Source organism: Carcharodon carcharias, chromosome 26 (genome assembly GCF_017639515.1).
Source record: "Carcharodon carcharias isolate sCarCar2 chromosome 26, sCarCar2.pri, whole genome shotgun sequence".
In the NCBI taxonomy this organism is placed as follows: Eukaryota; Metazoa; Chordata; class Chondrichthyes; order Lamniformes; family Lamnidae; genus Carcharodon; species Carcharodon carcharias.
In genome coordinates this window covers 4,257,622-4,280,185 of record NC_054492.1, presented here as the reverse complement: position 1 = coordinate 4,280,185, position 22,564 = coordinate 4,257,622, and the positions used below count along the sequence as shown (strand labels likewise).

At 43.2% G+C, this 22,564-nt stretch overlaps 1 protein-coding gene across 5 annotated transcripts in view; it reads left to right on the top strand.

Annotated features, from left to right (window-relative positions):
- Positions 1-22,109, top strand: part of asb7 (ankyrin repeat and SOCS box containing 7) — a 75,666-nt gene extending 53,557 nt beyond the window's left edge. For all 5 annotated transcript variants that reach the window (XM_041175374.1, XM_041175370.1, XM_041175371.1 and 2 more), the window contains 2 exons: positions 3,538-4,143; positions 19,678-22,109. In XM_041175374.1, the coding sequence (XP_041031308.1) occupies positions 3,538-4,143; positions 19,678-19,817 (746 nt within the window). In that variant the 3' untranslated portion in view covers positions 19,818-22,109. The remainder of the gene's footprint in view (positions 1-3,537; positions 4,144-19,677) is intronic.
- Positions 22,110-22,564: the final 455 nt, after the last annotated feature.

The following is a 22,564-nucleotide window of genomic DNA, read 5'->3' as shown; positions in this document are numbered from 1 at the left end:
TGATTCTTGATCTTTGGATTGGAGTACCATAACTGCTAGGCTATTGTGCCCCCTTTTCACAATCAAAAAATTGTTACAGAATGAGCAACTCACTCGGTGCCATTCCACCATCACCTTCTCGTAACCCTGCACGTTCTTCCTTTTCAAATAACAGTCTAATTCTCTTTTGGATGCCTCTATTGAACCTGCCTCTTATGCGCTCAGGCAGTGCATTCCAGACCTTAACCACTCACTGCGTAACACAAGTTTTGCCTCATGCCACCTTTGCTTCTTTTACCAATTATCAGGACGAGCAAGGGTCCCAACACTAACCCCTGGGAAACTTCACAGCAAACCTTTTTCCAGTCTGAAAAACATCCATTAACCATGACTCTGTTTCTTGTCACTTATTCAGTTTCATATCCGTGTTGCTATCATCCCTTTTATTCCATGAACTATAACTTCTGGAAATCCGTGTACACCACAACATTACCCTCATGAACCTTCTCTGTTACCTCCTCAAAAAAACTGGCAAGTTAGTCAAGCACAATTTTCCCTTAACAAATCCTTTCCTTCACTCAAATTTGTCCATGTGACTAATTTTGTCCCGAATTATTGTTAACCAAAGTTAGACTGTCTGGCCTGTAGTTGCTGGGCTTTCCATTACACCCTTTTTTTGAACAAGGGTGTAACGTTTGCAATTTTCCAGTCCTTTGCCACCACCCCTGGGTCTGAAGAAGACTGGAAAATTATAACCAATGCCTCCGCAATTTCCACTCTCACTTCCCTCAGAATCCTTGGGTACATTTTATCCGGTCCAAGTGAATTATTCACTTAAAGTACAGATATCCAATACCAGCACCATATCAATTTAAAATTTTTAGCGTAATTATAATTATACAATTTTTTATACTACGTTGGAAATTTGCAGTTAAAACTTGATTTTAAAACGAGCACAATGTGTATCTGAACTCTATCTCTGGAACCATGCTATTTTCAATTAACCACATTAATTAGGCATTGTCTTACAAATTTTTAATAAGATGTTTTAAGACTTTGGACTTATTTCTGTCCTGAGACTAGAAGGTACTCCGTTTGATTCCTGGTCTGCACTGAATTAGCCAATAGCTTGTTTGGCAATTGTAATTGCACATTAGGTTGGAGGGGGGTGAGGAAATTTGCCAAGGTCCCCATTTCTGATCAAGATCACAGTGTGACTGTAGCAAAAGTAAACTACCCCTCCTCATCCTTCCCATCCTGCCTGTAGTTTTTGACACACTGATCACACCACTCTCTCTTCAAAGTCTCTCTGCCTTGGTCGAGGTGCTTGGGACTGCACTCACCTGTTCTCATTCTTAGCTATCAGAGTCTCATCTGCAATGGCATCTCTTGCCCCTCATGCACTCAGGACTCTGGCTGCCTCTTATTTTGACATCATTTGAAAACACAATTAGTTCATTGACAACACTCAACTTTACCTTACCACCAGCTCTTTTTACTGTTCCACGGTCACTAAATTTTATCACATCGTTTGTCCAACATCCGGTACTGGATGAGCAGAAATTTTCTGCAACTGAATATTAGGAAGACCGAAACCATTTTCCTCTGTTGCCATGAGAAGTTCTGTTACTTTATTACTGATTCTATACCTCTCTAGCAGCTGTCTGAGGCTGAACCAGGCTGTCAGCAACCTTGGTGTCACATTTGACTCTGAAATGTGCTTCTCACCACATATCTGTGCTATCGGTATAATTGTCTATTTCCACATCCCTCAGATCACCCATCTCTATTCATGCCTCAGCTTCTTCTGCAGTTGTAACCATGTCTCTGGTAGCTCCAGACTTGACTATTCCAACATACTCTTGGCCAGCTTCCCACAACCCTTTGTAAACTTGAGGGCATCCAAAACACTGTCCGTATCCTTACTCCCATCAAGTCCTGTCACTCATATCACCCATTGCTTGCTGCCCTATATTTGCACTTAGAGAAGCAACACCTCGGTTTTAAAATTCTAGTTTTTATTTCAAATCCCTCTGTAGCTTTGACTTCTCTATCTCTCTAATCTCTTCCAGTCCCACAGTGCTCAGAGGTATCAGTTATTTTCTAATTCTGGCCTCTTGAGCACCCCCGACTTACTCTATTGGGCGCTATGCCTTCAGCTGTTAAGGCCCTAAGCTCTGGTACGTGGATAGCAATGTTGTTGGAATAATATGTAGAGGCTTGAATTAAAGATTTAAATTCATAATCCCGCTACACAACTGGGAATTTAAATTCAGTTAATTAAATAAATTTGGAACAAAAAGCTAGTGTTGGTGATGGTGGCCATTGAACTCCTAGATGGTCAGAAACTAGCTGGTTTGACATGACAAGCCCGAAGAAGATCTTGTATCAACCTGCCAATGGCCACATTCTCCAAGATCCCGCAGTCACTATCAACAGCACACCCTTCTGTTCAGTACAGAAGCTTGCTATCTTCAGTACCCTCTCCAATGATACGATGCTGGATAACGAAATCAACCATCGCCTGGCAAAATCAAGCTTAGTGTTTCGTAGGCTCCTTATTGCACGATGAATAGTATAAGCCTAGATTGTGTGCCTTAGTGTTATTCTGTAGCTTTGCTCTTGAGGTTGTTATTTAAGAAGAATGAATGGTATGCAGTTATGTAGCACCTGTCATGACCTCAACATCCCAAAGCACTTTATAAGCACTTTTGTAGTTAGTGTTGATGTAAGAAAACTTGTAGTCAATTCAAATACGTCAAGCACCCACAAACAGCAATGAAATAAATAATCAGATCATCTGTTTTAGATGTTGGTTGAAGGAAAAATGTTGTCTATTAGACATTCCCTACTCATCAGCTAGCACTGTGAGATCTTTTAAGTACTCCTAAGAGGCAGACAGGTCACTTTTTAACATCTCATCCAAAAGACAGCGCTTCCAACAGTGCAGCACTCCCTTGCTGTGTTACTGACATGTCATTATAGACGTTGCACCCCAGTTTCCCGATTGAGGATTGAACCCATGATCTTCTAATTCAGAGGCAAGAGTGGTACTATTGAACTACAGCTGAACATGTGAATCACCTATTGCTCCACACTTGTGTCTATTATCATATGAAGTTGTTACTGTATAGGGTATGTTAGCTCAGTCTGTATGGATTAAATAATGGAGTATTGTCTTTTGAAAAACTTGTTTTATCATCGTAGGTACGATATTACTAACGAGTGCAGTTTGAATGTGAAACTAGCAAAAAGAAGGGTATTTCAAAATAATGCATTGAATGAGTAAAATCCCAAGTAAGGATTGATCAGCTGTTTAATAAGGTGGCTGCAGAGAACAAAATGACTGCCAGAGGTCAGATTACTGAAAAATTCTTGAAAGTTGTTTCCTATCTCTTGGACATCATAACCTCAAGCCTTTCTTAAAGTTTAAAAAATTATAGTTTTACAACATTGTCTATCCAATTAATTAAGTATTGAGATGGTGTTTCTTGTCTTTTTTTTAAAAATAGTTATGTCCTGAAACTATCTCCTTTTAATTGTTTTTGATTTTTCCAGCCGATCCCACCGTTAAAGACTTAATTGGAGGTTTTACTGCTTTGCATTATGCAGCCATGCATGGCCGAGCACGGATTGCAAGATTGATGTTGGAATCAGAACACAGACCTGATATAATTAATGCTAAAAGCAATGATGGATGGACTCCTCTCCATGTGGCTGCCCATTATGGCAGAGACTCATTTGTCAGACTGCTGTTGGAGTTTAAAGCTGAGGTCGACCCGCTCAGCGATAAAGGCACCACACCACTTCAGCTGGCCATTATCAGAGAGCGGTCCAGCTGTGTGAAAATTCTTTTGGATCACAATGCCAACATTGACATTCAAAATGGCTTCCTGCTACGATATGCAGTGATCAAAAGCAACCACTCATATTGTCGAATGTTTCTTCAAAGAGGTGCAGACACAAACCTCGGCAGATTGGAGGATGGACAAACCCCATTACACTTGTCTGCACTAAAGGACGATGTGCTTTGTGCACGGATGTTACATAACTATGGTGCAGACTGTAACACAAGGAACTATGAAGGACAGACCCCTCTGGCTGTCTCTGTAAGTCTATCTGGAACCAGCAGACCCTGCTTGGATTTCTTACAGGAAGTTACAAGTAAGTCATTCCTTTTTACATTTTAGATTTGAAAAATTAAATCGGGAAACAAACCACCAGTGCCCTATTCTATTATATTTAAGGTAGATTGCATGGATAAATTAGCAAGAAATACCAAGTTTTTAAAAAAATGCTGCTTAGAGTTTTCCATTAAATTTAAAAACAAAACCATTTCACAAGTTACAGTGCAAAACAAAGAAGAAAGAACTTACACTAGTTTAGGATCATAGTCATTTTTAAAATTCATTTATAGAATGTGGGCATCTCTGGCTAGGCCAACATTTATTTCCCATCCCTTGCTGCCCTTGAAGGTGGTGGTGAGCTGCCTTCTTGAACCTCTGCAGCCCCTGTGGTGTAGAGACATCCACAATGCTGCTAGGGAGTGAGTTCCAGGATTTTGATCCAGCGACAGGGAAGGAATGGCCATATATTTCCAAGTTGGGATGCTGAGTGGCTTAGAGGGGAACTTCCAGATGGCAGTGTTCCCATGTATCTGCTACCCTTGTCCTTCTAGATGGAAGTGGTCATAGTTTTGGAAGATTCTGCCTAAAGAACATTGGTGAGTTTCTGCAGTGTGCCTTGTGGATGGTACACACTGCTGCCACTGTGTGTTGGTGGTGGAGGGAGTGAATTGTTTGTGGATGTGGTGCCGATCAAGTGAGCTGCTTTGTCCTGGACAGTGTCAAGATTCTTGAGCTGCACTCATCCAGGCAAGTGGAGAGTATTCTATTACACTCCTGACTTGTATCTTGCAGATGGTGGACCAGGCTTTAGGAAATCAGGAGGTGAGTTACTCGCCACAGGATTCCTATCCTCTGACCTGCTCTTGTAGCCACGGTATTTATCTGGCTAGTCTAGTTCAGTTTCTGGCCAATGATAAACCGCAGTGTCGATATTTCAGTGAGCACATTACATGGCAATTACTTTGTTAAAGACAATTGCTAGTTAAAACAGATGATGGGCATTGCTTCTCCCATCTAAACAGCATAACTAGATACAGCGGGAACACTCTGGGTGGAAGCTACTAGGAAATCTGTACCACTGAGAATAAACCAGCTTGAAGGAAAAAGAAAAGCTTTTGATTCATTCTTCCACCACAAGCACTTAGTGTGAGTAACCCCCAGAGTGTTAATAGTGAGGGATTCAGCGATGGTAATGTCATTAAATGTCAAGAGGTGATGGTTAGATTCTGTCTCGTTGGAGGTTGCCATTGCCCGGCACTTGTGTGGCGCAGATGTTACTTGCCGCTTGTCAGCCCAAGCCTGGATATTGTCCTAGTCTTTCTGCATTTGGATATGGACTGCTTCAGTATCTGAGGAGTCGCAAATATCACAGAATCGCGGCCCATCAACTCTGCACCGACAGGTGAGAAACAGCTGACCTACCTACCTAATCTCATTTACCAGCACTTGGCCCATAGCCTTGAATTTTATGATGTGCCAAGTTCTCATCCAGATACTTTTTAAAGGATGAGAGGCAACCCGCCTCCACCACCCTCCCAGGCAGTGCATTCCAGACCGTCACCACCCTCTGGGTAAAAAAGTTTTTTTCCTCACCAACACCTCCCCCCCCCCCGCAAACCCCCCCACCTTGAATTTATGCCCCCTTGTGACTGACCCTTCAACTAAGGAGAGCAGCTGCTCCCTATCCATCCTGTCCATGCCCCTAATAATCTTTTACACCTCAATCGGGTCACCCCTCAGTCTTCTCTGCTCCAACGAAAACAACCCACGTCTATCCAACCTCTCTTAATAATTTAAATGTTTCATCCCAGGCAATATCCTGGTGAATCTGCCCTGCACCCCCTCCAGCACAATCACATCCTTCCTATAATGTGCCGACCAGAACTGCACACAGTACTCCAGCTGTGACCTCACTAAGGTTCTATACAACTCCAACATGACCTCCCTACTTTTGTAATCTATGCCTCGATTGATAAAGGGAAGTGACCGATATGCCTTTTTCACCACCCCACTAACATGCCCCTCTGCCTTCAGAAATCTGTGGACACACGGCAAGGTCCCTTTGTTCCTCAGAGCTTCCTATTATCATGCCATTAGTGCTGAACATTGTGCAATCATCAGCGAACATCCCCACTTCTGACCTTATGATGGCAGGAAGGGTCATTGATGAAGCAGCTGAAGACGATTGAGCCTAGGACACTATCCTGAGAGACTGCTGCAGTGATGTCCTGGAGGTGAGATGATTGACCTCCAACAACCATAACCATCTTCCTTTGTGCTAGTCATGACTCCAACCAGCAGACAGTTTCCTTCGATTCCCATTGACCCCAGTTTTGCGAGGGCTCCATGATGCCACACTCGGTCAAATGCAGCCTTGATGTCAAGGGCAGTCACACTCTCACCTCACCTCTGGAGTTCAGCTCTTTTGTCCCTGTCTGAACCAAGGCTGTAATGAGGTCAGGAGCTGAGTGGCCCTGGCGGAACACAAACCGGGCGTCAGTGAGCAGGTTATTGCTAAGCAACTGCCACTTGACAGCACTGTTGATGACCCCATCCTTAACTTTACTGATGAGCGAGAGTAGACCGATGGGGTGATAATTGGCCAGGTTGTATTTGTCCTATTTTTTGTGTACAGGGCATACCTGGACAATTTTTTTTTACCATATAGCCCCTTTAAAGTAGTAAAACATCCAGATGCTTTGCAGAAGGACTATCTGATAGCATCTCTCACAAGCCACATGATGAGGTATTGGGGCAGGCAATTGAAAACCTGGCTAGAAACCAGGGGGCATAGGTTTCAAATAATTGGCAGAAGGAATAAATGGGAAATGAGGAAAAATTTTTTACCCAGAGGGTGTTTGAGACTTGGAACTCACTACATGAAAGAGTGATGGTGGCAGAAACTCTCACCACATTTAAAAAATATTTGGATGTCTACTTGAAGAGCCATGATCTACAGGGCTACAGATCTTGTGCAAGAAAATGGGATTCGGTTGGGTAGCTTTTCGTTGACCAGTATGGCCACGATGGACTCAATGGCCACCTGTGTTGTAAGTTTTCTGTGATTTCTATTAAAAGAAATATGCGTACACCCTGCTTAATATCCTCATCAGCTTTGCTACCTCCCAAACTCTTTTTCTCTTGATAGCCATATTACTCCATCTGTATGAGGGTCTGCTTTCCTGGTCTTTCTCCCCTCCCAAGCATTCAAGCTATTTTGTTCTGCAGAAAGGAAGGGAGAGTATTTATGAATGGCTGTTTAAAAAAAAAAATTTGAATATCAAAGAAATTATACAGCATTGAGGTGGAGGCATTTGGCTCATTGTGCCGGTTTAGGGCTTCTAGATATAGTGTACATTGAGAGGGAGAAAAGAGTAAGATGAAAGTAGGATGAGGAGATGATCAATGGAGAGTGTGCCTGGAATGTGAAGTGAGAAAGTCATCTTCAGGCAAAATTGTTGTTTGACAGTTGCTACTTTGTGAGAACAGAATGCTGTTGGTGGCTGTTGCAGAGTTAGTAACAAAAATTGCGTGTGATTGGCCAGATCATTTGTTCTTGTCATGTTGATTGAAGGATAGATATAGGCCAGGTCAGTAGTGAGAACTCCCATGCTCCTCTTCAACAGTCAGCCAGAGAGCCTTAAGCTTGAGGTTTGAGAGCAGTTGTGGCAGCTAGAGTCATTCAGTGATTCATGAGACAGAGTTTCATGGCTAACATGTTTCTAGAGGTGGTCACCCCATAGCTTTAAGTGTGCAAGCAGAGAGGGAATAGGTGACCACCAGACGGTCAAAGGAGCTGGCAGGTAGTGCAGGAGTCCCCTGAGTGTATATTGCGCAAACACACGAACAGGCCTAAGGCCGTCACTTACGGCTCTGAAAAATGCCTCGTCTACCTTAGATTACCCTGGAAGGGGCAAAGGATCCCAAAATTTGAGCAAGAGGTGAAGCTAGCTGTTTCACATTGCTACTATGCAGTAGCAACACGAGTGCTATTTGCCACTAACAGGACACTGTCGTCAAGCCAAAAAGACACTCAGTCTAGCACACAAATGAGTAGTGTGTTAAAAGAATTTCAGTGCCAGTGTGATGCTAGGTATATAGGCCGTATGTCCCAAAGACTGGCTGATCGTATCAAATAGTATGCCTGTTACAAATGGTGGAAGGGACAAGGTAAAGACTACCCAACCAGCCCTTGCTTGCAAAACTCAAAACAGTGTCCAACATTAGATGTGATTCTGCGATTTGACAACATTTGCTAAATAATCCTCAGTGTGCTAAGAATTACACTGACAACTAATTTAAGATTGTCAGTTGGCTCACAGTGTGGCGCATTTGCGTCTACTGGAAGCTACATATATTAATTCACAGGGCCCTGCTCTTTTCAGGCAAAGATGTGTACACATTGCACCTGTTACAGCTAAACAATGTAAGTGACAGGCAGCCACTGGTTCATTCCTCGGGGCATTGCTTTGACCAGAGTCAAGCTGCTTGGTTTAAATTACAAACTATGCTTGGCAGTTAACTGTTGGCCACCATTAACTGGTGCATTCTATACGGCAATGCCTCTACCAATCAAAGCCCACTTGCTAGCCAATCACAATCTTCTCATATAGGATAAATTGTTGTTCCTTTGCATTTGGTATTCTTGCAAATTGTCCTGATGAGTGCAAGACAAAAAGCCTCAACAAAGGAAATCTCTTTTTTGGAATAATAGGTAATGGAGGAAATGCTCTAGTTACAGGCTTGGTTCATCTTAACAAGATGTGAAGGCAGGGGGACCAAAGTCAGAGCTCCTTGGATGACAAGGTAGATAAAGAAGCTGATGAAACAGGAAGAGGATGTATGATGCGTGTCAGATGAATGCTTCTAGCCGAAGCCAAGCTGAATACAATAAACTTCAGGAAATTAAGACTTCTAAAGCGAATATGAGAATAGAACGGCAGCTGACATGAAAGTGAATTCAAATCATCATCTAGCATGTAAATAGTAAGTGGGTAGTAAGAAATGAGGTGGGGCATATAAGGCACTAAGACTGTGATCTATGCTTAGAACTGCAGGGAAAGGTTAAAGTACTTGGTAAGTACTTTGTATCAATATTTACTAAGGAAAAGGATCATCCACTCGGCACTTCTGGCTAATAGTTGTTCTGAATGCTTCAGCCTTATCTTTTGCACTGATGCGCTTGGCTTCTCCATCTTTGAGGATGGGGATATTTGTGGAGCCTCCTCCTCCAATGAGCTGTTTAATTGTCCACCACCATTCACAGCTGGATGTGGCAGGACTGCAGAACTTAGATCTGATCCGTTGGTTGGGGAATTGCTTAGCCATGGCTATCACTTGCTGCTTATGTTGTTTGGCACGCAAGTAGTCCTGTGTTATAGCTTCACCAGGTTGATATTTCATTTTTAGGTATGCCTGGTACTGCTCCTGCATGCCTTCTGCACTCCTTATTGAACCAGAGTTGATCCGCTGGCTTGGTTGTAATAGTAGAGTGCAGGGCATACCGGGCCATGAGGTTACAGATTGTGGTTGAATACAGTCTTGCTGATGGCCCACAGCACCTCTTGGATGTCCAATCTTGAGTTGCTAGATCTGTTTGAGGTCTATCCCACTTAGCACAGTGGTTGTGCCACACAACACGATGGAGGGTATGGACTTCGTCTCCACAAGGACTGTGCACAAGGTCACTCCTGCTTGATTCTGTCACGGACAGATGCATCTGAAGCAGGCAGATTGGTGAGGATGAGATTAAGTATGCTTTTCCATCTTATTCCCTCACTACCTGCCTCAGTGTCCTTTTATGACTTGGTCAGCTTGGTCTGGTGCCAGCAAGCCACTCTTGGTGATGGACATTGAAGGGACACCCAGGGTACATTGTGTGCCCTTGCCACCCTCGGTGCTTCCTCCAAATGGTGTTCAACATGGAGGAGCACTGATTCATCAGCTGAGTGCAATATGTGGTAATTAGCAGGAAGTTTTCTTGCCCATGTTTGACCTGATGCCATGAGACTTCATGGGGTCCAGAGATGATGTTGAGGATTCCCAGGACAACTCCCTCCCAACTGTATACCACTGTGCCGCCACCTATGCTAGGTCTGTCCTGCCGTTGGGACAGGACATACCCAGTGATGGTGTCTGGGACATTATCTGTAATGTATGATGCTGTGAGTATGACTATGTCAGATTGTTGCTTGACTAGCCTGTGAGACAACTCTCCCAATTTTGGCACGAGCCCCCAGATGTTAGTAAGGAGGACAGGGCTAGGTTTGCCGTTGTGTCCGGTTCTTAGGTCGATGCTGGGTGGTCCATCCAGTTTCATTCCTTTTTATTGACTTTTCAGTGGTTTGATACCACTGAGTGGCTTGCTATGCCATTTCAGAGGGCATTTAAGAGCCAACCACATTACTGCCAACCTGGAGTCAGATCAGGTGAGGACGGCAGATTTACTTCATTAGTGAACCAGATGGGTTTTTACGACAATCACCAATGATTTCATGGTCATCATTAGACTTTAAATTCCAGATTTTTATTGAATTCAAATTTTACCATCTGGTGGGATTTGAACCCAGGCCCCCCCAGAGGATTACCCTGGTTCTCTGGATTACTAATCCAGTGACGACAATACCACGTCAGTAGAAGCAGAGGTGGAGTGCAAATTGGGCATCATGTACTCTGGCTATGCTTTGGATGGTTTGCATCCCAGATTGCTAAAGGATGTGGGGGAGGAGATAACAAACGGGCTTGCCATAATCTTCCCTAGATATTTTGGGGTGGAGGGGTGCCAATGGATTGGAAAGTGGCAAGATTGACACCTGTGTTAAAGAAAGGGTGCAAGGGCATTCCTATTAACTACAGGGCAATTTAACATGAGTGGTGGGTAAGGGTGTTAGAAACAATCTGAGAAAAAACTAACAGCACTTGAGAGGTTTCAGTTAATTGAGGAAGGCCAGCATGGATTTGTAAAAGGCCTATTGTGATTGACTAACCTAATATTTTTTGATGCGGTAACAGAGAAAGTGGATGACTGGAATAGAGTAGATGTTGTTTATCTGAATTTTAAAGTGCGGGAGAACCTGTATTCTTGGGTTTGCGCCATGTGCTTTTGGGTCTGAGAACTACAACCCCCAGTATTTCCAGGCCTCTGGGACAAGCTCAGAGTACAGCAAAGGGATGAGGCATGCAAGCTGGGTTCTATTTAACGGCTGCTTGGAGATGGCATGAAGAACCCAACCACGAGACCTGGGGAGATGGCGTGAAAAGTTGTCCAGGTGACTAAAGAGAGCAGCGCAAAAACTAGCCCATGAGAAAAAGATTTGGGTAAGCTATGGAAGTTGATATCTCCATGCAGGTAGGAAGATCGAGGCTTAGAGAAACCTGGGAGAAGGAGTTTGACAGCAGCGCAGCAGGGCAGCTGGAACTGTCTGACTATGGACTCTGTAGTGCAGCCTGGGAAATGCCCTGGGGCACAGTCTTGGGATGAAGTGATTGAGCGGCTGCAAAGTGAGCACTCGTTGGGGCCGCCTGAGTTGGAATCCAGTTTCCTGACCACTCATTGCTGGCAGAAGAACCAAGAGGGCTTCCGGGCTGAGTTGGAGCTACTGTTGAGGGAAATCTATCATCAAAGGAGAAGAGCTGAAATCCCTTGTGAGGAAGGCAGGGTTTTAAGAATTTTTGTGATCACTGACATTTGGATGGGCTGCTGAGGAATTCGTGGGAGCTGCCTTGGTTGAGTTCTACCATTTAAAGTGGTGTGTTCAGCCAGAGTTTGCCTGTTAATCCATGTTTACCTCTTTACTTCTGGATGTTAGAGTATGGGATAGACTATAGTGATTGTTTGCTTTGTTGACTCTTGTACAGTGAAAATTCTTACTTGTTTAAAACTGTGGAATCGTGAGGCTTTATTCTCTTAGTAAGTAGCTCGGATTTTAAATTTTGTCTACTTTAAAACAAAAGTTACTCTTCCCTAATTATAAATAAAATGATTGTAAATAAAAGACTGACAGAGTACCAAATAAAAGGCTGTTAACCAAATAGAGTCTCATGGAATAGTATCAATTTGGTTAAAAGCATTGGCTTAAGAGCAGAAAACAATGAGTTGTAATAATTGGTTGTTGCTCAGACTGGAGGATGGTAGACCATGGTGTTCCCCAAGGGTTAGTGCTAGGACCATGGCTTTTTTTTTGATATATGTAAATGATTTGGGCATTGAAATATTAAGTAAAATTTCAAAATTTGCAGTTGATACCAAAGTTAGAGGTGTGGAAAAACAGAATCGACTGCAAGGGGGCATTGGCTAGCAGAATGGACGGATAAGTGGTGGATAGAATTTAATAGAGAGAAATGTGAGTTAGTGCATTTTGGCAGAAGGGATAGGGAGAGGTAATATAAAACTTAATGGCACAGTTCTAGTTAAAATGTAGATAAGATGTTTCCTCTGGCTGGTGAGTCTAAAACCAGGGAACATAATCTCAGGATAAGGGGTGTGCTACTTAAGGCTAAGATGACGAGGAATTTCTTCACTTCTTCACAGAGGGTGGTGAATCTTTGAAAGTCCCTACCTCAGAGGGCTGTGGAAGCTCAATCATTCAACATGTTCAAGACAGAAATCGAAAGATTTCTGGAGACTAATGGCATCAAGGGTTTTGGAAACGGTGTAGGGAAAGTGGCATTGAGGTAGATGATCAGCCATGATCTAATTGAATGGCAGGGCAGGCCTGACAGGGTGAATGGCGAACTCCTGTTCCTCTGCCGTAAAGAGTTCCGAGGGTCAGAGGGACCTGAGGGTTCATGTACCTAGATTTTTGAAGGTAACAAGATATTGAGAGAGTAATTAGCAAAGCATGTGGGATCTTGGGTGTCTTAAATAGAGCTACTAAGTAAAAAATGCAGGGAATTATGCCGAATCTGTATAAAGCTCTGGCTAGACTACAACTGGAGTATTGGGTCTGGTTCTGGTCACATTTCAAAAATTACGTGAAGGTCCTTGAGAGGGTGCAGAGGATGTTTACTGGAATGGTTCCAGTATAAGGCTTAGAGGATACATTTAAGATTTTGGGAAGAGATACAGAAATGAGGTGAGGAGGAATTTTTTTACGCTGCGAATGGAACACGCTACCTACTTGGGTGGTGGAAGTGGAGGCAATCAAAAACCTCCAAAGGAAATTGAATATGCACCATGAGGGAAATAACTTTCAGGGCTGCAGAGATAGAACAGGGGAATGGAATGGTCTGGATTGCTCTTCGGCATTGACTCGGACCATATGGCTGCTTCCTGCGCCATTGTGACTATGATTCTCTCGGGTGTTTTTCGGATTGGAGGAAGGATTCCTCATAAATTGGTCTTGGGGACCACTGCTGTCCTTGATCTATATTAATGACTTAGACCTGCGTGTAAAGGACAGAATTTCAAAATTTGCAGATGACGCTAGACTTGGAAATATTGTAAACTGTGAGGGGGACAGATATAGCGTTACAAACACTGAAACTGATGATTTTTTTAAAAAGAAAGGACTCCCCACAATGCCAATGGAAAAAAAATCGCTGGGCAGGATTTCACTATTGAAAACTTCTGCTGTAACAAACCAACTAAAATCAACATAACTCAAACATTAATTAACAGACGAATGATATTTCAAATAAAAAAATAATTTTGCTTCAAATAGTCAATACAACAAAACACTTGCACTATGATGTGTGCCTTGTAACGACTTCCTACGCAAATGTGGAATCGCATTTAACTCAGTCTTTCCACCTTGGCTTCTAATTTGTATAATTTTTCACTTCCCATCCAATCGTTTCAGCCGTTGAGTCACATTCACCCACAGCCATATTTTATCTGAAGTTCACAGACACGTTTACCGAGGACAAGGCAAATGTCTACAAATTCTCTCTCTCACTTGGGTCACAGAAGTCCTGATGGCACAAAATCCCTAAGGACTTCCTCTTCCTACCGCTTTAAATGATCTGGTGGTCCCTGGCACCACTTCAACAGCAGCAATGGGTATTCTCCAATTTTCTCCACTCCACAATCTCTTGTTCTTTCTGTCTTCAGTGTCTGTCCTTTCCAACTGTATAATGCACAGTAATAGAGACTCTGCTCTGTTCTCATAGACCTGCTTCAACTTCAGGAACTGTCTGAAGTCTGCCAAACAGAAAACACTTACATTTTGAGGGAGCCTTGTTTGTTTTCTGCCTGCATGAATTCTGTCATCTAAACTGCTATCGAGAAAAAAAACGGTTGAAATCCAACCCCTACTGCAGTTAGCTTTCTATTTACCCCCTGCTTCTTTGCTGTCAACTGCATGGCAAGTCCAGGTCACATAGGCACTGCTTAGAACCTAATGATGCAATAATCGGGAAACCAATTAATCCTCTTCCAACATACTCCCCAGTTCACTTTGTTCTTAAAGGGACATTGCACCAAAGAAAACAAAGCTTTTGCCATCACGTAGGCCACCATGCAATGACAAATTGGTGGAATTGGCAATCACGTGGCAAATAAAATTTAATGCAGAGAAATATGAAGTGATACATTTTAGTAAGAAAAACAAGGAGAGGCAACATAAAATAAAGAGGCACAAGCAGAGACACCTGGGGGATGTATATGCACATATTGTTGAAAGTGGCAGGACAGGCTCAAGAAGTAGTTTAAAAAGGCATACATATCATAGGCTTTGTTAATGGAGCATAGAGTACAAAAGCAAGTTATGATGAACCTTCATTAAACTGATTTGACCTGAACTAGAGCATTGTACCCAATTCTGGGCATCACACTTTAAGAAGGATGTAGAGAAGTTGCGGAAAAGATTTACAAGTATGGTACCAGGGATGAGAGCTTTCAGTGATGTGAATACATTGGAGAAGCTGGGGCGGTTCTCCTTTGAGGAAAGAAAGTTGAGAGGAGATTTGATAAAAGTGTCGAAAATCATGAGGGATCTGGACAGAGTAGATAGGGAGAAACAGTTCCCATTAGCAGAAGGGATGAGAACAGAGGACGCAGATTTAGGGCGATGAGGAGAAACTTCTTTATTGCTGATAGGAGGGACATGTTGCCAAAGCTTTCTGTCTTGCCCCCATCAGGACTAATGCAAGAATGCCAAACTTCAAACGATCTCAATTTATTCTACAGCAATATGGGAGTGCTGATTGGTTGGCATGTCGAATCTGATGTCTGCAAGTGAGCTGTTGCTCTCTCATTTCTTGGATTACAGCATTATAAAACTTAGAGTTGTCAAAAAACTTTTGAAACAAAGCTGCATGTGTAGCTTGCCACAGAAATGCAATTTATACAAACAATTTCAAATTGCCTAATAATTTAAAATGCATTAATCTTTTTCTTTTTAATCCAATCTGGGTTGACCTTTACGCCAGTGAATTGTCACCGCATCTGTAATGGGTGCCAGAGCTGACATTCAAGCACTTGCGCATGCTCTGATATTTCCCTGAGGAAACTGTTTCGGAGAATAGAATACATCTGCTTTTAATAATTTAGCAATGTAATAAAATAGATTAAAGGACCATCGCTGCTTTCAAAACACATACACCTGTCCTTCTGTCAAATTGTGTCTCTCAGTTCCAACATGGGATTGAAACAAGTGAAGGAACAATGACACCTTCAACTAACTGTAAATTTGCAATGAAAAATGGAACCTTTAAAGTTTGCAAGGATGCAGTTAAAAGTGAAATTTATATTTGGTTTGTTCCTAAATTGCTCATAAACCGAGATGTAATATAGTCTCAAAAGAGATAAAAACAAAAAACAAAAAACTGCGGATGCTGGAAATACAAAACGAAAACAGAATTACCTGGAAAAACTCAGCAGGTCTGGCAGCATTGGCGGAGAAGAGTTGACGTTTCGAGTCCTCATGACCCTTCGACAGAACTAGGTGAATCCCAGGGAGGGTTGAAATATAAGCTGGTTTAAGGTGGGGGTGGTGGGGGGTGAGGGGTTGGGGGGGGTGTTGGGTGGGGGGAGAGAAGTGGAAGGGGGTGGTGTAATTGTAGGCAAAAGCAGTGATAGAAGCAGATCATCAAAAGATGTCACAGACAGCAGGACAAAAGAACACATAGTTGTCGAAGTTGGTGATATTATCTAAACAAATGTGCTAATTAAGAATGGATGGTAGGGCACTCAAGGTATAGCTCTAGTGGGGGTGGGGGAGCATAAAAGATTTAAAAATATTTTAAAATAATGGAAATAGGTGGGAAAAAGAAAAATCTATATAATTTATTGGAAAAAACAAAAGGAAGGGGGAAGAAACAGAAAGGGCGGGTGGGGATGGAGGGGGGAGGTCAAGACCTAAAGTTGTTGAATTCAATATTCAGTCCGGAAGGCTGTAAAGTGCCTAGTCGGAAGATGAGGTGCTGTTCCTCCAGTTTGCGTTGGGCTTCACTGGACCAATGCAGCAAGCCAAGGACAGACATGTGGGCAAGAGAGCAGGGTGGAGTGTTGAAATGGCAAGCGACAGGGAGGTTTGGGTCATTCTTGCACACAGACCGCAGGTGTTCTGCAAAGCGGTCGCCCAGTTTACGTTTGGTCTCTCCAATGTAGAGGAGACCGCATTGGGAGCAACGAATGCAGTAGACTAAGTTGGGGGAAATGCAAGTGAAATGTTGCTTCACTTGAAAGGAGTGTTTGGGCCCTTGGACGGTGAGGAGAGAGGAAGTGAAGGGACAGGTGTTACATCTTTTGCGTGGGCATGGGGTGGTGCCATAGGTGGGGGTTGGGGAGTAGGGGGTGTTGGAGGAGTGGACCAGGGTGTCCCGGAGGGAACGATCCCTACGGAATGCCGACAGTGGGGGTGAAGGGAAGATGTATTTGGTGGTGGCATCATGCTGGAATTGGCGGAAATGGCGGGGGATGATCCTTTGAATGCGGAGGCTGGTGGGGTGATAAGTGAGGACAAGGGGGACCCTATCATGTTTCTGGGAGGGAGGAGAAGGCGTGAGGGTGGATGCGCGGGAGATGGGCTGGACACGGTTGAGGGCCCTGTCAACGACCGTGGGTGGAAAACCTTGGTTAAGGAAGAAGGAGGACATGTCAGAGGAACTGTTTTTGAAGGTAGCATCATCAGAACAGATGCGACGGAGGCGAAGGAACTGAGAGAATGGGATGGAGTCCTTACAGGAAGCGGGGTGTGAGGAGCTGTAGTCAAGGTAGCTGTGGGAGTCGGTAGGCTTGTAATGGATATTGGTGGACAGTCTATCACCAGAGATTGAGACAGCGAGGTCAAGGAAGGACTCCATCCCATTCTCTCAGTTCCTTCGCCTCCGTCGCATCTGTTCTGATGATGCTACCTTCAAAAACAGTTCCTCTGACATGTCCTCCTTCTTCCTTAACCGAGGTTTTCCACCCACGGTCGTTGACAGGGCCCTCAATCGTGTCCGGCCCATCTCCCGCGCATCCGCCCTCACGCCTTCTCCTCACTCCCAGAAACATGATAGGGTCCCCTTTGTCCTCAGTTATCACCCCACCAACCTCCGCATTCAAAGGATCATCCCTCGCCATTTCTGCCAACTCCAGCATGATGCCACCACCAAATACATCTTCCCTTCACCCCCACTGTCGGCATTCCGTAGGGATCGTTCCCTCCGGGACACCCTGGTCCACTCCTCCATCACCCCCTACTCCCCAACCCCCACCTATGGCACTACCCCATGCCCACGCAAAAGATGTAACACCTGTCCCTTCACTTCCTCTCTCCTCACCGTCCAAGGGCCCAAACACTCCTTTCAAGTGAAGCAACATTTCACTTGCATTTCCCCCAACTTAGTCTACTGCATTCGTTGCTCCCAATGCGGTCTCCTCTACATTGGAGAGACCAAACGTAAACTGGGCGACCGCTTTGCAGAACACCTGCGGTCTGTGCGCAAGAATGACCCAAACCTCCCTGTCGCTTGCCATTTCAACACTCCACCCTGCTCTCTTGCCCACATGTCTGTCCTTGGCTTGCTTCATTGTTCCAGTGAAGCCCAACGCAAACTGGAGGAACAACACCTCATCTTCCGACTAGGCACTTTACAGCCTTCCGGACTGAATATTGAATTCAACAACTTAGGTCTTGACCTCCCCCCTCCATCCCCACCCGCCCTTTCTGTTTCTTCTCCCTTCCTTTTGTTTTTTCCAATAAATTATATAGATTTTTCTTTTTCCCACCTATTTCCATTATTTTAAAATATTTTTAAATCTTTTATGCTCCCCCACCCCCACTAGAGCTATACCTTGAGTGCCCTACCATCCATTCTTAATTAGCACATTTGTTTAGATAATATCACCAACTTCGACACCTATGTGTTCTTTTGTCCTGCTGTCTGTGACATCTTTTGATGATCTGCTTCTATCACTGCTTTTGCCTACAACCACACCACCCCCCTCCACTTCTCTCCCCCCACCCAACAGCGCCCCCTCCACCCCCCACCACCACCACCTTAAACCAGCTTATATATCAACCCTCCCTGGGATTCACCTAGTTCTGTCGAAGGGTCATGAGGACTCGAAACATCAACTCTTTTCTTCTCCGCCGATGCTGCCAGACCTGCTGAGTTTTTCTAGGTAGTTCTGTTTTTGTTTTATAATATAATCTCGTTTAATTTGGAAAAATGCAGTTTTTTTAGTTCATTCAAGGGAAGTGGGTGTTGCTGGCTAGGCCAGCATTTATTGCCCATCCCTAATTTCCTATCAGAAAGTGGTGGTGAGCTGCTGCCTTGAACCGCTGCAACCTATGTGGTGTAGGTGCACCTACAATGCTGTTAGGGAGGGAGTTCCAGCACCTGGACCCAGTGACAGTGAAGGAACGACAATATTTTTCTAAGTCAGGATGGTGAGTAACTTGGAGGGGAGCTTGCAGGTGGTGATGTTCCCACGTGTGTGCTGCCTTTGCCCTTCTAGATGGTAGCGGTCATGGGTTTAGAAGGTGCTGTCTAAGGAGCCTTAATGAGTTCCTGCAGTGTATCTTGTGGATGGTACACACTGCTGTCACTGTGCTGGAGGAGTGAATGTTTGTGGATGGGGTGCCAATCAAGCCGGCTGCTTTGTCTTGGTGTCAAGCTTCTTGAGAGTTGCTGGAGCTGCACCCATCCAGGCAAGTGGAGAGTATTGTATCACACTCCTGACTTGTGCCTTGTGGATGGTGGACAGGCTTTACGGAGTCCGGAGGTGAGTTACTCATCGCAGGATTCCTAGCCTCTGACCTGCTCTTGTAGCCAAAGTATTTGTTTGGTAAGTCCAGTTCAGTTTCTGGTCAATGGTAACCCCCAAGGTATTGATAGTGGGGGATTCAGTGATGGTAATGCCATTGAATGTCAAAGGACGATGGTTAAATTCTCTCTTGTTGCAGATGGTCATTGCCTGGCACTTATGTGGTGTGAATGTTATTTGCCACTTGTCAGCCCAATCCTGAATGTCATCCAGGTCTTATTGCATTTGATCAACTGGTCTTTAATATGTGTTAGATTTTCTTTGACGGTATAATTTATTTTTCTAAGGCAATGTAAGTGGTTTTTCGTATTAATCGGATTTATTAAGGCAGTCATGAGACACTAATGCTTCTTTCATTTCTTTTACCCTTTCTAGGACAGCCTAGAAATTTACAGGATCTGTGCCGAATTAGGATTCGACAATGTATCGGCCTTCAAAATTTGAAAGGACTGGATGAACTTCCCCTTGCAAAAGTCATGAAAGACTATTTGAAGCACAAGTTTGATGACATTTGAATGTTGAAAGTTCAAGTCTTGAGGGTTTGAAGTAGGTGCTGCCTTGCCCCAAGTACATCCTATGCAATTCCCGATTTGAAATTTAGTCACTACGGGTATCATTACCTCTCCGAGTTTAACAACTATGTCTAATTTGGCATAACTGGCCTGCTCCAGGAAGACCTATGTTCACTCCCAAAATTTGTTCCAAGCTGATATACCTAACTTTGAGTTGGCGAAGTTCAAAAACTTTTATTACTTCTTCTCTTCAACTTGACTTCTGTTCCAACATAACGTTCAATTACTTTAACTTAGTGACTGTAAAATTCACTGAAATGGAACAGGTGTCATTTGAATGATGGAAGTTACAGTACAAGAGTGAACAAGCTACAAAGAAATTCTGTTTGAAAATATCCATAAATGTATTTGATGCAGCTAAAAAATTACTTTGTATCAAGACAGATACAACTTAAATGTTTGAAATTGAAGCAAAAGCTAAGAAGCTGAAAACGCATAGCAGGTCATTTAGCATCTGTGAAAGAAACGGAGAGTTGGCATTTTGCCCTCATACCCTTCATGAGAATTGAAAAATAAGTAATAAAAATAAAATCCTGGAGATGCACAGCAGGTCAGGCAGCAGAGGTGGAGAGATAAACAGTTACTGTTTCAGATCGATGACCCCTTATCAAAACTGGAAAAAGATGTAACAGGTTTTAAGCAAGTATTGAGGCAGGGGAACGGGAAGCAAAAAGGGAAAAACAAGAGTCAGACCACATATTAATATCAGGAAAGGTGTGGGATGGAGAGGGAAACAACAAACAGCCCAGCAGACTGTGGAGAAGTGATAGTGGAATGAATGAGTTGTGTATCAGATCAATCTAGTCAAGTGAAAGATAATACTGTTTGCAGAAGGGTGTGAGAATAACTAAGGCGGCCAGGAAATTTAAGGAACAGTTTATGTGAGATTATTTGACTGAGATGATCCGTAATATCATCCAACAAACGTTCCTGTGGTGCTTTTCTCCTTTCCCTCCCCTCCCCTTTTACTAATCCTATTAATATATTTATCCATTTTTTTGTTTCTCTGTTCTGAAACATGGTAAGAGCTCAGTGTCGTGGTGTGGTGTCTGCCACGTCCAGGCTATTGTGTTATAGTGAGAAACAAAATTTAAAGGTGCCATTGTGATTTGGGCTTTTATTGCAGTATTTCCTGTACTTCTGTCTTCTCTTTTCCACTCCTCCCAAAACTGCTTGTATTGCCCTTCACTGTAATACTCTGTTATGATATCTGTGGTGCTTTGGCAATGCAGGCGACATGCCAAGATACAGTAGATGCTTTGAATTTGGATATATTGATTGGAAGATGGAGGAAAAGCTAACCAGCATGTATATCATCAGATTTTCATATAATAAATATCTCTCTTCACTCAGCCTTGTTCTGTCCTTGGTCCCTCTCATCAATTTGTGCTATTTACTAGTGTACCTCTGTTACCTTGTCCTCAACCTGTTTTGCTCTGGAATTGACATTTTCCATTCTGTCTATACCAGAGACTCATTAACTTGACCTATATTGTAAACTGACCACTATGCTGTGGTGTGATGTATGCAGCCAGTTCGTTGTTCCTTTTGTTTTTCAAACATAAAACCAGAATAAGTTGTAACAACACTGAAGGCGGGCAGGTGCCAGTGAGTCATTCTTCTCTGTGCCCAGTGGTCTTTGTCTTTGTGTGAGGTGTTTCAGAAAAAGTAGAAGTTTCCTAAAAACTATACAACCTTCTAATGAATGTTGCATTCAGCCCAAGTTAGACACTATCAGATTTTCCACTTGAATCAAATTCTAAGCAGAACGTTTAGTATTTCTCACTATATTCTGAACAGGGCCTAGATATGCTGACAATTACATTTCCTAACTAAATTACAAACTTTAGAAAGGCAATCAAATATTAATAACCCTAAGGTTAAAAAGTTATGATTTCTTTTTTTAAATGCAGTCTTTACTTCTAGTTTATCCTGTAATTTTATAGAGGTATATAAAGTCCAGGACAGAGAAACAAAACCAGGGGCAATACTTGAAGAACACTGGGTCGGTAGGTCAGGACTCAGGACAGGGGTCTGGAATGATCAGCTAGAACGGAGTGGTTGAAGCTAAGAAATTGCAGTCAGTTAAAAATGAGGATCTGCTGGATGGCCCAGGCTTTCTGCTTGTGTATTCACAGCCATAATTTTCCCTCTGTTCAATTTAATGCTCAGGAAAATGTGGGTTGGTAAACATGTAGCAGAAATCCTGACCAGCCTAAAACAAAAACAGAATTACCTGGAAAAACTCAGCAGGTCTGGCAGCATCGGCGGAGAAGAAAAGAGTTGACGTTTCGAGTCCTCATGACCCTTCGACAGAACTTGAGCTCGAGTCCAAGAAAGAGTTGAAATATAAGCTGGTTTATCACACAAATATAACCAGCTTATATTTCAACTCTTTCTTGGACTCGAACTCAAGTTCTGTCGAAGGGTCATGAGGACTCGAAACGTCAACTCTTTTCTTCTCCGCCGATGCTGCCAGACCTGCTGAGTTTTTCCAGGTAATTCTGTTTTTGTTTTGGATTTCCAGCATCCGCAGTTTTTTTGTTTTTATCTCCTGACCAGCCTAGGCTTTTGTGTTAAGGTCAAGCTTGGTGAGAATACACATAATAAGAATTCCTATTTGGTTCTACCAGGATATTAAAGGAGATAAACTATTACAGTTATTGCTATGGAGAGAATGATCCTGTTTA